The following is a 16,513-nucleotide window of genomic DNA, read 5'->3' on the forward strand; positions in this document are numbered from 1 at the left end:
CAGTGGAAGTGGTGTGTGCTTCTAGATGAGTACCTAGATGTGTCATAAAGAATAATGGCTTCTATTGTGTATCTATGAAATAGTTTTGTCTTTCACATGAAGATTTATGTTTTATGGATTTGTTTTAAGATAAAAGAAAAAATACCGTTCTCACCATGGGAGATTCTGCTACTTCTTTATCTCTGCCTTTTACTTCCTCTCTTATTTTTGAGCTATCGCTTTTCATATCAGAAGTCTTACTGAGTGAATGGAATATCAGACTCAGTTATTACAGGCATTTCCTTTTGTTCAGGATAAAACTCATTGATAATTCCCGGGAGAAGTGATGGACAGGGAGAGACAGAAATTCATGTTGTTAAAGAGAAACAAGAAATAGATGATGAAACTTAACAAGTGCCTGAATTCAACCCCTTACCTCACTTCCGTAACATACCACTTAAGAAGAGTGTGATGACACCTTTTTATCCTTTAGCAAGGAAAATTTTATAAATTATATACACAGTTGAATATTTTCTGTTTTTGTAACTGTTTATAAGACAGCTGCAGTTTAAGAGCTAAAGAATGCATTTTAGTAGTATTTGCTCGTAAATACCTTTCCTTGGTTTTCAGGTACAATTCTGGTGGACAACATGCTGATAAAAGGCACTGCTGGAGGACCAGACCCCACCATAGAACTCTCCTTGAAGGACAATGTGGATTACTGGGTGCTGTTGGATCCTGTGAAACAAATGCTTTTCCTGAACAGTACTGGCAGAGTTCTGGATAGAGATGTTAGTGAATTTTTCTCTTTGTCCTGTTATAACATTGTTGTAGTTTAAATGTTTGCATGTGTTTATTCATAGATGTTAACTTCTTTATATAATATGAGTTGATCTTCTGGTATATCAGCAATGGAAAATTAACTCCTTGAAAGAAGAAAAGAAACTAACTTGAGTCTGAGAGAACCATCGTATTCCCCCTTCAGTATTCTAGAAACTTGTTAGACTTTTGAAGAAGAGCGGAGAGTGTGCAGAATAAAAAGGTGGTAATCTTGAGCAAGTACCACAAGCACTAAGGTTATCCATTTCTAACGATGGCAAAGTGATAGAGTACCACTCTGCTGTGGGCTTGAGGATAGAAGTTTGCTGGGTGTCCTCACAGTTAGCTGTTCTTAAGGTCCTAAGCCTTAGCAAAAGGACCTCACAGTGTGCTTCTGTGCCTGTGAAAAAAAAAGGAAAAGAAGATGTTATTATCCTACTCAAGTAATTCTCAAGTAGCATGAAATAAGCATTTCATTATTAACAGCTAAATTATTAAAATTATTGCCTGTGTTGTTTCTAGACATTTAAAAAGTATATTCATGTATCTCTCTAAAACAACTATGTTGCCACTTCTGTGCATCCCAGCCTTTGTGGAGGCCCTAGAAGGGAAATGAGGGTGGAGTGATATAAGAAGTAATTAATGTTCAGGAAAGTGTACCACTAATTAAGTGGAAAACTCATGGAGTAGAGCTAAACATGCCTGCCCCAAAATTAATACTTTATGTACTGAATGCCACTTATATCCCATCATCGGTCAGGGTTTATGACCCACTTTGCAATAGGTGATAGAATACATGAGCCTTTAATCTCCATGCTTAAAATCGACAGTCTTTAATAAATCTCTATATGCCTCTTATTTTGGTTGTAGGTCACTGTATTCTTTACTAATCTTGAAATTTTTGTGAAAAACTCTTTCAGCTGTCACAGTGGTTTTATGGCTTTATTGATCAAAGTGTAAAGGCTTTTATTTGAAAATTCTTAACCCAGTGCCCATCTATTTTGTGAAATCAGTGAAGTAAATCTGTTCTTTCATGCCAAATCTAGCTGCAATTGGAAATTATAATTTTATTTAATTGTAAAATAATGAAATTACATAGAAAATGTACCAGAGAGACACCAGCAGCTAAACAGCAGAGACTTGAGGAAGAAAACCCACAGAAAAGAGCAGCATAGGTTCTCAGGCACCACCCAGAGGCCCTTTCAGACACCAGCAGCTCTTATATGATGTAAAGAAGAAGATTAGACTGATCAATGTAGAAATAAGAGATAGTAAAAATGACATGAATAAAAAAAAAAAAACTATTCACAGAAGTAATGGCAGAAAACTTCCCATGCAGGGGAAAAAAACTTGACACACAGATAAGTGAGGCATATAGGACTCTAACTAGCCATAATTTTTTAAAAAAATTAGCACCCCTGTAATCCCAGCACTCAGGAGGCTGAGGTAGGAGGATCGCTGTGAGTTCGAGACCAGCCTGGGCTACAGAGTGAGTTCCAGACCAGCCTGGGCTACATAGTGAGTTCCAGGTCAGTCTCAACTACATGTGAGACCCTGTCTCAAAAAAACAAAATAATAAACAAACAAACAAACAAACAAATAAATAAATAAATAATCTAGACCTAGATATATACTAGTCAAAACTGCAGAAACCCAACAGAAAAACAAAATCCTACAAGCAGTTAGAAATGAAAAAGAATCACATACAGAGGAAGGGCTAAGAGAATCAGAGCAGACTTCTCAACACAAGTTCTCAAGTCAAGAAGAGCCTGGACTAAAATATTCAGATCCCTAAAAGAAGACAACCTCCAATTCAGATTGATGTACCCTGCAAAACTATCTTTCAAAAATCAATGTAAATCTAAGATACTTTCATAACAAAGAACACCTGAGGACTTCATGAATACCAAACCAGCAGTCCAAAGTATTTCGAACAGTATCCTATTAAAAGACATGAAAGTCACAACCCCAGAAAAATGAATCTATCAGGCAAGACAAGAAATTAAATGCAAAGACAGATAATCCAGCAAGAAAAGGTCATGAAAAGGATGTCAGTACACATCAGTTATAACCATCCATGTTAATGGTTTCAATTCACCAATAAAAAGAAATAGACTGGCAGAATGTGTCAAGAAGCAAGACCTAAAAATATACTGCATACAAGAAACAAACTTAATTCAAAAAGAAACTCATAGACTGAAATTTAGAGGGTGGAAAAATATAATCCATGCAAAAGGAACCTGAAAAAGCAGAAGTCACTATCCTATTTGCAGAAAAAAAATGGATTTCAAACCAACACTAATTAAAAGACACAAAGAAGGCCATTACATCCTTGTAAAGGGCACAGTCCAAGAGGGAGATAATAATCATAAATATCTATGAACCAAATTCTGTATACACAACTATATAAAACAAGTATCAATGGACATGAAAAATCAACTAATCACTAATACAATGATAGTGGGGGACCTCAATATTCTACTGATACAAATAGATAAATCAGCTAGATAAAAAATAAACAATAAAATACTAAAACTCAACCAAATTCTTGAAAAAATGGACTTAACGGATGTTTAAAGAGTGTTCCATACCACTGAATCAGAACACACATTCAGTTCAGTTCCACACGGGTTGTTCTCCAAAACAGACCACAAACTTGCTCATAGACCAGTTTAAACTTGCTCATAGAACAGTTTAATTAAGTGCAAAGGAACTATAGTTAATATATATATATACATATATATATATGTATATATATATATGCACACACACAGACACACATATATATACGCACTCACACGCACACACGTGTGTGTGTGTGTGTGTGTGTGTGTGCATCAGATCATAGGGCAATGAAATTAGAGATCAATAGCAAAAAAACCCATGAGGATTTTATAAACACATAGAAATTGAACAACACCATCCTGAATGACTATTGGGTCACAGAGGAACTAAAGAAGGAATCAGACAGTTTCTACAATTAAATGCCAATGCCAGTACAACATATTGGAATTTATGTGACACAATGAAATTCATAGCAGTGAATACTCATAAGAAGAAAATAGAGTGAACACAAAAAAAGCAAACTAATGCTGAACCTTAAGCTTCTAGAAAAAGAAGAGCAGGACAAACCCAAAGTTCAAACAAGGGAGGAAATTATAAAGATCAGAGCAGAAATCAATGCGTTGGAGATTAAGATAACAACACAATACACACACACACACACACACACACATAATACACACATAAACACAAATCAATAAAGTAAGAGTTAGTTCTTCAAAAGAATAAAAAAAATCAACAAATCCTTAGCCAGCATTACCAAACACAGGGAAAGAAAAGGCCCAAACCCATGCAATTAGGAATGAAAGGGGTGAAATAAGGGACCCAATGGAAATCATGAGGATCATTAAAACCTACTTTGAGAACTTAATGCCAATAAGATGGGAAACACAAATTTCTAGATACATATGAATTACCAAAGATGAATGAAGTCATAAATATTCTAAACTAAATGAAAAAACTATTTTAAACAACCCAGTATCAATTAACAAGATTGAAAATATAATTAAAAACTTACGAATAAAGAAAAACTAGGGGGCCGGGGATTTAGCTCAGCGGTTTGGTAGCCTGCCTAGCAAGAGCAAGGACCAGAGTTCAATCCCTGCTACCAAAAAAAAAAAAAGAAAAAGAAAAAGAAAAACTAGGACCTGATGGCTTCACTGCTGAAATCTACAAGACATTTAGAGAAGAACTATTGACACTACTTTTTAAACTCTTCAATGAAATTGAAAGGGAAGCAATACACTCAAATTTATTCCTGGAAGCAAGCATCACAATGACTCCAAAAGAACAGAAAGAGCCAGATGAAAAAGAGAACTGTAGGCCTATCTCCCAAATGAATATAGATGCAAAAATTATCAATAAAATACTGGCAAAGAAAATGCAGAAGATCATCAAGAAGATCATCCACCCTGACTAAGTGGGATTCATCCCAGGGATACAGGGACGGTTCAACATATGCCAATCAAGAAACTCAATACACTATATTAATATAGTCAGGACAAAAGCCATATGATCATCTCAAAAGATGCAGAAAAAGCATTCAACAAAATCTAACATGCATTCATGATTAAAAACCCTACAGAAAATTGAAATATCTCAACCTGATAAAAGTCATCTATGAGAAAGCAACAGCCAATATCATACTAAATGGTCAAAAACTAAAATCCTTTACACTTAAATCAGGAATAAGACAAGGAGGTCCACTATCACCACTCCTGTTCTTTATAGTTCTGGAAACATTATTCACAGCAACTAGACAAGAGATAGAAATAAAAGGAATAAAGATAGGAAACAAAAAAGTTAAGTTGTCATGATTTGCATGATCCTATACATAGAACCCCAAGAACGCCACCAAAAATGTTCTAGACTTAATAATCAAATTTGGTAGAGTAGCTGGATACAAGTTCAACACACAAATACCAATAGCCTTCCTATACGTAAACAACAGACTCACTGAGAGAGGAACTGGAGAAACAACTCCTTTCACAATGGCAGCTAAAAAATTAAATTCCTAAAAATCAATCTAACAAAAGAAATCAAAGACCTCTACTACGAAAACCACTATACTCTGAAAAAAGAGATCAAAGATGATATCAGAAAACAGAAAGACATCACTTGTTCCTGGGTAGGAACAACAAATATAGTTAAAATGGCCATATTCCAAAATTTTCTATATAGATTTAATGCAAACAAAATTGAAATTCCAGCAGCACATATCACAGAGCTTGAGAAAACAATCCAAAAATTTATTGGGAAAAAGAAGAGACCTAGAATAGCAAGAGCAGTTTTAGGCAACCCAGACATGATGGGGGAATCACAATCCCCCACTTCAAATTATACTAAAAAGCTACTGTGATAAAAACAAAACTAAACAAATCGACATGTTACTTGCAAAGAAACATACTTGAGGATCAGTGGAACAGATTAGAAGATGCAGAAATAACTCCAAACTTACTCAGCCACCTCATCTTTGACAAAGGAGACAAAAACTCTCAACTGGAAGAAAGATAGTCTCTTAATAAATGGTGCTGGAAAATTTGCCAAAATTTAAAACTAAACCATGTCTCTTTTCATGCATTAAACTAAAATCAAAATGGATCAAAGATCTAAATAGTAAAACGGAAACACTAACCAGATGGAAGAGAGGTTTAATGGAACCCTTGAAGACAATGGTGCAGGAAAAGATATCATGAGCAGAACCTCAGTCATACATGAACTAGCACATATAATTGAAAAGTGGAATATCAAAAGCTTTGACACAGAAAGAGAAGTGAAAAGAACTTAGATATGCAAATGAAAATAACATTGAGATTCCAGCTCACCTCAGAAAGATGGCTGCTATCAAGAAATCAACCAATAACAAATGTTAGCTGGGCTCTAGGGAGATAGCAACCCTTCTCCATTGTTGTTGGAATGCAGACTGATGGGTGCAACCACTGTGGAAATCAGTGTGAAGTTACCTCAAAGAACTATGATTGGAGGTCCCATTCGATCCAGCTATCCCTCTGATGGGTATCTTTTCAAAAGAATTAAAAGAATCATACCCCAATGATATATGCAAACCCAAGTTTATAGCGGTACAGTTTGTAATAACTAAAACTTGGAAACAGCCCAATTGCCCCTCAGTTGGAGACTGAATAAAGAAAATTTGGTTTTTCTAAGTACTACTCACCCATAAAGCATGAGAAACTAGAGTCATTGGTAGGAATATGGATGCATATTGAGGCCATACTCTTAAGTGAAATAAATACTGTATAGTTTCTCTGGTGTGAAAAACTAAAAATGTAAATAAGAACCAAATTGTTTAACTGACAATGTAAAATAGGAAGAAAAGGGCTAAAGGTGTAGGGGAAGTGGAAAGGGTAAGGGAAAGGTAATAAGGGACAAGAAAAAATATGAGAAAAGGAAAAAATGGAAACATAGACTTTCTTTGTAACTAGGGGAGAGGAAAGGGCATGAAGGGAGGGCAGGGGTATAGGGAAAAATGAGAACCAAGATCTGTCATGTAAAGGTACGAGATCCCAATGATAAATATAACTGTACTATATACTTTAAAAGTACAAATAAACTCAATGAGGGAAAAAACGATAAGTCATGTAAAGATACAAGATCCCAATTAGGAATGTATTGTATACCAGAAACATACCAATAAACTCAACAAAAAAAGATATATACCTTTCAAAAAATTATTGAAAATGCAAAAAAAAAATACTAAGTTCTAGCGTTCTATAGGAGAGAGGAGAAACTACATTCAACAATAGTCTATCATATATTTCAGAATAACTAAAAGAAAAAAGCTTTAACTATCTAAATGCAAAATAGTAGCGAGGAGGTAGAGAAGCAACTGTGGTAATTGTCTTCTTTAAATTTGTATAGTTAAAATAATATTTAAAAAATAGAAAGGTAATGGTAAAAACCAATTTATATGGAGCTGGAATGGAGTACACATCAGAAAGACCTAGACTCAATAACAAAAGAAGAAAATCAGAGATCAAATTTTTAAATATACAAAGGAATTTTTGTTAACAAGGAGAAAAGTAGAAAATATACACAAGAAAAATGGAACCTATTGACCATGTGATAAAAGATCAAGTCATTTTCTTCTGTCTCTGGTAAAGTTACAATTTGTACCCAAACAAATGGTATTACATTTTTATTGTGTTGGTATTTTAGTATTCTCTCCCATCAACTTGAGTTTGAGAGCATTTTTATGAATTCTTCATAAGCCAAAGATTTTTTATTAAAATCAGAATATTCTTATAAAAATATTATTGTACAAAAAATTCTGTGGATTGCTTCTCAATAAAATAGTTCCAAACTAATTTTCCCAAAATAGCAATCAAAGTATTTTTAACTCGGTGGACATTACATGGAGTTTTATAGTTGTTATGAGATATACCCTAAACATTTGCTCTGTTTTGCTGCTGAGACAATTCATATTTCTTTACATAAATTTCTTTACATAAATAGTGTTATTGCAGCAACAAAACTTTCTCTGAAGTCTTTCTCCGCAACCTTGAACTATGAGTTTCATAATTTTATAAAGGATTTAAATTATGAACCCTCAAAACTTCACAAGTATATTAGTATGGTGTTCAACTTTGGAAAACTGCTAACAAATATAATGCTGCAGTAGTAATGTTTAGATTTGATTTCATCTGTAAGCTATAGGCATAAATGTGAAACACTTAATACAAGCCTGAAAAGGTGAACTGTGTATCTTCATTTCTAACATTAGAACTCAGTAATTTTATCTGAGTATATTTTACTACCTAGTATGTACCCTTCTATCATCTGTATTTCCTCCTACCTTCGCACCCTCTAGTAACCAATTATACATCCAGATTGACTTTTTTAATATCCAGTGTTAAGAGAACATATTCAGATGTTAAGTGGCAAGTGGACATATTCATATTGTTTTTCTGTGTCTGATTTACCATGATACCCTTCAGTTCCATCTGTTTTACTGCAAATTATTTTTAAAGCTTAAATAATGTTTCATTGTATTTATGTGCCATATTTTCTTTATCCACTCATCCAGTGATGAACACCTAGATTGATTCCACATCTCATTTATCATGCATAGTTTGATAGACTTGGATGTGCTGGTATCTTTTTGATATGCTGACATCATTTACTTTAGGTATAAGCTAAAGTAGCTCTACTTTAAGCTTCCTAAGGAATCTCCATCTTGGTTTCCCTAAAAGGTGCACTAATTTACATTCCCTCCAACAGCATATGATAGTTCTTTCTTCTCTACATCCTTCTCAATATATGTTGTGCTTTGTCTTTTTGACAAAATCCACTCTAATTAGAGTTAGTTCTTACTTTACTGTGATTTTTAATCTGCAGTTTCCTGGTAGATAATGTAACTCAGCATTTTTGCATGTATATGTTGTCCATTTGAATCTTTCCACTTAAGAAGAGTCAATTCATATCTTTTGCCTATTTTAATTAGTTTGTTATTGGTCTTTTTAATGTCTTATATATTGTAGATATTAATATTTTGTCAGATGGTTTATAAAAATCTCTTCCTTTTCCATAAATTGTCTCTTCACTGTGTTAACTGTTCCTCTGCTGTGCAGAAGCTTTTTAGCTTGATGTAGTCCTATCTATTTTTGCTATTGTACTTTTTTCTTTTGGGGAATTATCCAGAAATATATTTTCTGAATTTATGGCTTTGTTGAAAGTTGAAGTGCGTTTTCTTTGGCCAATCTTAGTTTGGATCTTACATTTAGATTTTCAATTTTGAGTTTATTATTGTGTAACTGAAGAGACTGGTGAAGTTTCAGTCTGTAATGCTATGCTGAGACTAACTACAGTCATTGTGTGTGTGCGTGTGTGCTTTATTTAGAACAGAAAGAATAATTTCATAGTTCCTGCCTTGACTTAATCATAGCCAAAATGTCACAAGGTCACTGGTCCATCTATACACAATTATACCTGTCCTTCCAGCAGCAACTAGAATAAATTTTGTTTTCCAGGAAAAGTGTTCCAAACCATACTTTTTACATTTTGTTCATCGAGTCCATTAATAACCCTTTATTTATATAATTATAGCTGCATAGAAATAAAAGGAATTTAATATAAACAAACACCGAATAGTTTCTCTGGTGTGAAAAACTAAAAGTGTAAATAAGATCCAAGTTGTATAACTGACAATGTGAAATAGGAATAGAAGGGCTAAAGGTGTAGGGGAAGTGAAAGGGAGGGGAAAGCAATGATGGGAAAAGAAAAAATATGCAAAAATGAAAAAATAGAAACAAAGTCTTTGTAAATAGAGAAGGGTGGAGGGGTTAAAGGGAGGGCAGGAGTATGGGGAAAAATGAGAACCAAGACCTGTCATGTAAAGGTACAAGATCCCAACGATGACTGTAACTGTACTGTGTACCTAAAATGTACCAATAAATTCAATGAGAAAAAATAATAATAATCTAAAAAATTTCTAAAGATAAGAATAAAAATTAAAAATACTAACACCTAAATTCTTATACATAATTAGAAAACTTTCATATGAAATTGTATGAGTATGAACCAATGGTGATTTTCAAGCTTCATCCATAAATCCTACTGTGATGGTCACGATTATTTTATTCTGGTTTCATTCTGCTTGGTAAGGCTACATAAATGATTGCACTATGTATAAAAGAAAGTATAAGGTCAAAAGTCAAAACTACCAATATATAATGTTTCTCAGGAAAATGCAAAGTCTTTGTAATAAAGGACAATCATGTATGAAAGTCAAATTGTTGTCTGATGTGACCAATATTCTTTAATCAATTTTGCGCATGAAATACTGGTCAAGATATCATAAATGATTAAAATATTAAGAAAAATACGATTTTGGTATAATACTTATCACAAAACTCTGCGAACAATTTTAGAAGCATTTAAACAAAGATAAATTGTATTTATGATAGTGCCAAAATCTTAGTTTCTCTTCTTTCATAGTAACATTGAACACTATGCCCAAGCCACAACCCATTCAACTGCTTCAATTTAGTAGCCTTATATCCATATAGTATCTTGCATGTGCATCCATTACCATAACTTTACTATAAATTTCCTAGTTCTCATACGCACTAGGAAAAAATCTCAATTGTTTGAACTTACTTCTTTACCTACCCTTTTCCAGATCTAGTAGTCCAAAAGAATTCTGAACTTAGTAGTAGTAAGTTTTTTTTTTAATTAAAAAATGTTGTATTTAGCCCTTAGAATTTCCTTTATTTAATCTGGGCCTTATATATAAAATTTATTTTTAGAAATATATAAATTATAATCTAGGAAAGCCAAAATCATTTCTGCCTCCTAAATGCAATTTTGTTTTTTCTTTCTTTCCATACTTTCCTTGGTATTCTTTCAAACATAAGCATTGAAATCACCTTTGTCCAGTAATAAGAGTTAAAATTTATCTACTACCAAGGGGTAAAATTACATGCAACTCTTTATGTAAAGCTTTTTCCTAATGGTAACATTGGAATGTAATTACTTGCTCTGTATTTCAAAACCTTAAAAAGGCTTTTACAACTTTCATTTTAATTATTTATGCTCATTTCATTTCTATTTTATAGGATATATATTTGCTGTCCAAGGGCTAGGTCGTAAAAATCCCAACTCACATAAAACTTTCCATAAAACAAAATATCTACTATTTAATAATACCTGAATGTTCTTAATAATTCATTGTGAAAAATATTTAAAAATTTTGCATAAACCTAATTATGTTTTCAACTTTGTATATTCTTCATTAAATAACTTCTGTACCTATACTATTATTCATCATGAAGTTTTAATTTGTGAGGTACATAAATTTATTTTTTATTTAAATTTATTTAAATTTCTATAGATACTGTCTTTTTTCCACTTTATTTGAGGAATTACAAAGATTTTTCATTTTGTAAAAGTACAATAAGTACATAGGAAGAAATAATAACAAAAGCTCTTCCCTCCGGTGACAGTTCAATATATTTTGCCTAAAATATTAATTATTTAGCTTAGCTCAAAAATTATTTCCTTCCAAATAATGAATCCTCCATATCATTAAACTCTCCCAATAATGTGATTTCTAGAAAATCTCAATTCCCTTTAAATTTCAGATGAGTACTGTGTAGTCCTAGTATAATGTTAAGCATTCAGTTTTTAAAATTAAGAGTAACAGGTCCTGGGATTTAGCTCAGTGATTCTTTTGCTTGCCTCATAAGCACAAAGACCGGAGTTCTATCCCAGGGAACAAAAAAGAAAGAAAAAAGAAAGAAATTAGGAGTAACATTTGCATTTCAAGGTATGTATTATTAGTAGCTGTTTTAAGTTATTACTGCAGTATAAATTGTACACCTTATTTTCTTGTTTCATAAATTAAGTAATTAAGGAGAATTTCAAAAGATAAACTTACAGCTGATTTTTTTTGCCACCAGTTATGAAAGATAAACCAAAATTTTGCTAATGTATTTCTACATGGTTTGGAATCCCTAAGGTCTCAATAATAGACTTAGGAGAACTGTACTTGATGTATTTATGACCTTCTTAAACAGCAGAAGAGAATATATTCCAGGGCAAAATTACACTATGTGTTATATATTAGCCACAGGGACTTCTTGACTTCAGCACAGTCCATTGTGGTTGGAATTTATTGCCTACTAAGTGTTATCCATGCTACCAGGAGTTGTACAGGGAGCTCAAGTTGAGAGTGACAATAGTTCCAGGTGACTTGGCCATGTCTAATTTATGAGTACTTAGCAGGACCAAGGGGAGGCTCAGTGAACACTGCTGTTGATCCTCTACTTGAAAAGACTGTGACCTTTCTGTCACAGTGCTACCACTCAATGTTGAATTAGTTCAGATGGAAGGGTTTTATAGGTCTCTCTTGAAATATTTAGAAGATAAATAACTTTAGGAGAATATAATTCACCTGACTGTCTTCTAAGAGGTACAAGAAGGGCTAACAGCACGCTCATTTATCCTGTTTTTACTTTGCAATTAAAACACACAGAATCCTCTGTAAAAGGTCTATTAATGCAAATACTTTTAAATTGACAGCAAAAAAAATAGAGGTCATTTAATTCAAATTCTGTCCAGAAAACTTCTAAGTTGCATGTCTCTAAATGGTATTTTATCCTCAGGCTTGCATAAATTTTGTGATGGGGCTTGCTTAACAGGTTAGTCTGTTTTATATTGTGCCACTTTGTATTAAGAGAATAAATATAGAAACATATTCTGTAATAAATTTTACTTATTTTTCTTTTTTTTGTGAGGATATAATAAATGAGCTAACAGATTTTTTTCTTCATGAAACCTTTTAGATACCTGACAATCTTTTTGGTTTGAGCACGCTAAATTTTTCATACATTCTTCAAGTGTTCAGATTTTACTTTCTCTTCTGATGGTTCCTGTTACAAAGCTACCTTTTCTCTGTCTGATATTAACAATGAGTATAATCTTTGCCTTAGCATCATGTTAGCGAATGTCAGCTGTCGGCATATCAAATCAGCTTTTACTCATCTGAATTTCATTGCATGTTCATACTAATATTTGTAGCCATTTATTATGTTTGAGTGATTGCTTTTCCATTCAAGTTGGAGACTGAAAACTTTCACGTTAAAATCAGGAACAAGATAAGGATGCCCACTATCACCACTGCTCTTCGATATAGTTCTGGAAACATTAGCCATAGCAATTAGACAAGAGAAAGAAATTAAAGCAATAAAGATAGGAAAGGAAGAAGTTAAACTGTCATTATTTGCTAACAATATAATACTCTACATTGAAGGCCCAAAAAATCCACCTAAAGACTTCTAGACTTAATTGACACTTTTAGCAGAGTAGCTGGATACAAGGTCAACACTCAAAAATCAATAGCCTTCTTGTAGACTACATTTATTATACAAATTTACATTTTTGTTCTATTACTTTGAAATATTAAGATAACAATGTCTTTCATCATTACATGTCTCCTACAGTCTTCTGATCCTTATGACATTCTTAGATTTTATACAAATGACTCTAATATCTTCATTTACATTAAGATTAAAAGTGAAACAGGGCAGACAAGCAGAACACAGAGGTACGTGGCATTTCACTAGAGATCTTCCTGTACGTGTTAGCTCTACTTCCATTTATTCTTTCTGGTTGCAATTATTCATAGAGATACAAATCCCTTCAACTGTCTTTTGCTTTATTGGTCATAACATTTTTGAGACTAAGAATATTTTGCATCCATTTAGATATATTTTCTGCAGTATTCTTCTTACTTACAAATGTGGCTGCCAACATTTTAAATTAATCTAGCCTACATACTAATGATAATTAATATATATTAAAATTAGTTTAATCCATATATAACTTTATTTATAATTCAAATTTATTAGATCACATTTTATAGATCATTTCTTTCACTTTTTTGAGATTAACCTTTTTAAATCAAATTTTATTCACTATATATATTTGTGGAATAAAATGTGATGTTTTGATTCATGAATGCATTTGGAGGCATAGTATTTAATATGGTATGAACCAGATGAGTTATGCTGATAGAACAACATATTTGGATGGGATATTTCAAAAGATTGAAAGAGATTTAAATATCACAGAAAAGTATTTAGTGGTATTTGAGCTCTGACTGCAGTCAAACATATCTAGGTGTCCATACCAGCTCTACGTACTTAGTCTGAGGGTCTGGATAAAGAACTGCTGCCTTAACTACATTTTTTCTTCAAACACTTATAATAAAATTAATTAGGCAAAGGAGCATACATTTATGATTCATGTATTGAATGACAAAAATCGATAGCCTTGAAACATCTTACTATATTTATGCAAATGAAATATAAAGTTATAAAAAAGCATAGTTAAAACATAGCTTCATAGTGCTACTGTAAATCTCTATTTCCAAGCCTGATATTTATGTCTGTGTGTTTGTGTGTGTGTTTATGTGTACAAGTATGTGGTGTTTAATGAGAACAAATTTGGAAAGAAAAAATCATGAGTAAAATAAATGTATAGAGTAAAAAGTTTTGGTTAGATTAAGCAAGAATTTTCTTTTGATTATCTACAAGTAAATTTATATCAGTAATGATCATATATATGCTAATAAATTTGAAAATGAACATTAAGTCATACAGACTATCTCTGGAATTTATTAGTTAATAAATATTTATTTCTAATAAAATTATAAGTTCATATCATAGTTTCTTTAACATATAGAGAAACAAATTGTGTTTTGTCACATCAAATCTGTTTAGTTTTGTTTTTGACTTATTAGTGATCCTTTATAAAATATTACAATTTGAATACAAAATTGAACACTAAATAAATATAATTATCTTCTTTATAGAGTAGTACACAGACTGTTAATTTTTCTAGATTATTAAAATGTACAAATGAACAAATATAAACGTCTTACTGATGAACAACATTGACAGTGATGGAAAAATTGGTTTCAAGTAGTTATTTTTTTTAAATGTCTAACTTCTACGTTGCAGCCACCAATGAACATACACTCCATTGTTGTGCAAGTCCAGTGTATCAACAAAAAAGTGGGCACGGTTATCTACCACGAAGTAAGAATTGTGGTAAGAGACAGGAATGACAACTCACCCACTTTCAAACATGAAAGCTACTATGCCACTGTGAATGAGGTCAGTTTCAATCTACTCCTTTGTGTTCTCCTTTGCTGATATATGTCGCTGTATTCTATAAATTTTCATAAATGATTCCTTTGCAATACTGGGCATAACTCTATAGGAATAATAAGAAAACTTTTTTAAGAAGACATTTTAAGGATTAGTACTTAGATGAAATATGTTCTTGTAACTTCTGATATGATTCTGGGAATTCTGTTTGCAATAGGAAAACTTTAGCTCACTGAAGAAATTTTTAGTTTTGATTATGTATGAAAGTTATTACTGCAGCAAAGTAGGAGTTATTTTTTATCATTTTAAGGTCATGTCTTTCTATCTCTGAAGTAATCACACTAATTAAATATTGGGAAAATATCTGAGAAATTTATTAATTTAAAGTTGATTTGTTCATTTTTAAAATCAATTTTTGGAATATATAAAATGTTTGACTATAAATCACAGTTGAATCTTTTAAAACATTTTGGCCATATTAGAAAAAAATTTGAAAGTAAGCTTGTTTCTTTTATTATAAAGTGTTTTGTTTTTCTTTGTTTTTGATTTGTTTTGTTTTCTTTTTGAGGCAAAATCCTAAATCTCTCTCCTTTTTTAAAATGGTGATTTTCCATTTATTTTTATTAGTCCATTAAGTTAGAAAATATTTATAGAAGACTGATTCAGTCATTTGTATTATATACTGAGACATACAAAAATAAATTTATTAATGTAACGGTAAAATTGAGCAAATCACTTTTGCTTCAAGATTTAAAAAAAAAGTCTTGTGGTTACATAACTAATTTATATGAGAAAATCAGTGTAGTTTGGTTATTAAACACAGCAGTAGGCCTGTAATTGCTATGTTCTCTTTGGACTTAATTAAAATGTACTTTATTTACCTCAGCATCCTTCTATTCATATAAATTTGTAAAAATTATACTTCACATACTGTGGGATATCCTAAATCATATTACTAAAAAAAAGGTAAAACTAAATTCCTGTTTTAGTAGCATGACCAAAACAATCAATGGGTACTTAGTGCCTTTGAAACACTTATAACAGTTTTTTGTTGTAGTGACAGATACTAATTAATAGTTGTGTGATTGATTTTAAGCACATAGAAATAGTTTTCTTTTAGCATCTCGACTATAACCTTTGAATCAGATTTTGCTTTGTTTGGTTCAGTGTTTATTTGAGTGTAAAATGTAGGTGAATTAGGCAACACATCTAACTGGAAACCTTTTCTTAAACCACATTCAATTGCTTCTGCATTCTTGTCTGTATCCTATATTTCTTACAGATGCTTATGATATCTAAATTAATTTGAAACATTCTGTGTGATTTGACTATTTTTACTTCCCTCTTCAATCTTTCCAGTGCTTTGCTAAAAATATTTTTTACCAATGCTATTTTATATATGTTATTCTACTATTCAGAAATTGAGTAATTTCACATATTATAAGAGGAATGAAAAAGCAACCTCCTTTGGCAACCATTGAAGATCATCTTTAATCTGATGATTTATTATGCATTCTTAATTT

General features: G+C 32.0%; 1 protein-coding gene across 9 annotated transcripts in view; it reads left to right on the plus strand.

Moving 5' to 3' along the window:
* The window catches only part of Pcdh15 (protocadherin related 15), an 802,311-nt gene that overhangs the window by 322,854 nt on the left and 462,944 nt on the right, over positions 1 to 16,513 (plus strand). For all 9 annotated transcript variants that reach the window (XM_033766616.1, XM_033766617.1, XM_033766618.1 and 6 more), the window contains 2 exons: positions 610 to 770; positions 14,841 to 14,996. In XM_033766616.1, coding sequence (XP_033622507.1) covers positions 610 to 770; positions 14,841 to 14,996 — 317 coding nt within the window. The remainder of the gene's footprint in view (positions 1 to 609; positions 771 to 14,840; positions 14,997 to 16,513) is intronic.

The sequence above is a fragment of the Fukomys damarensis genome, unplaced genomic scaffold (assembly GCF_012274545.1).
Source record: "Fukomys damarensis isolate Sample0158 unplaced genomic scaffold, DMR_v1.0_HiC HiC_scaffold_20, whole genome shotgun sequence".
In the NCBI taxonomy this organism is placed as follows: domain Eukaryota; kingdom Metazoa; phylum Chordata; class Mammalia; order Rodentia; family Bathyergidae; genus Fukomys; species Fukomys damarensis.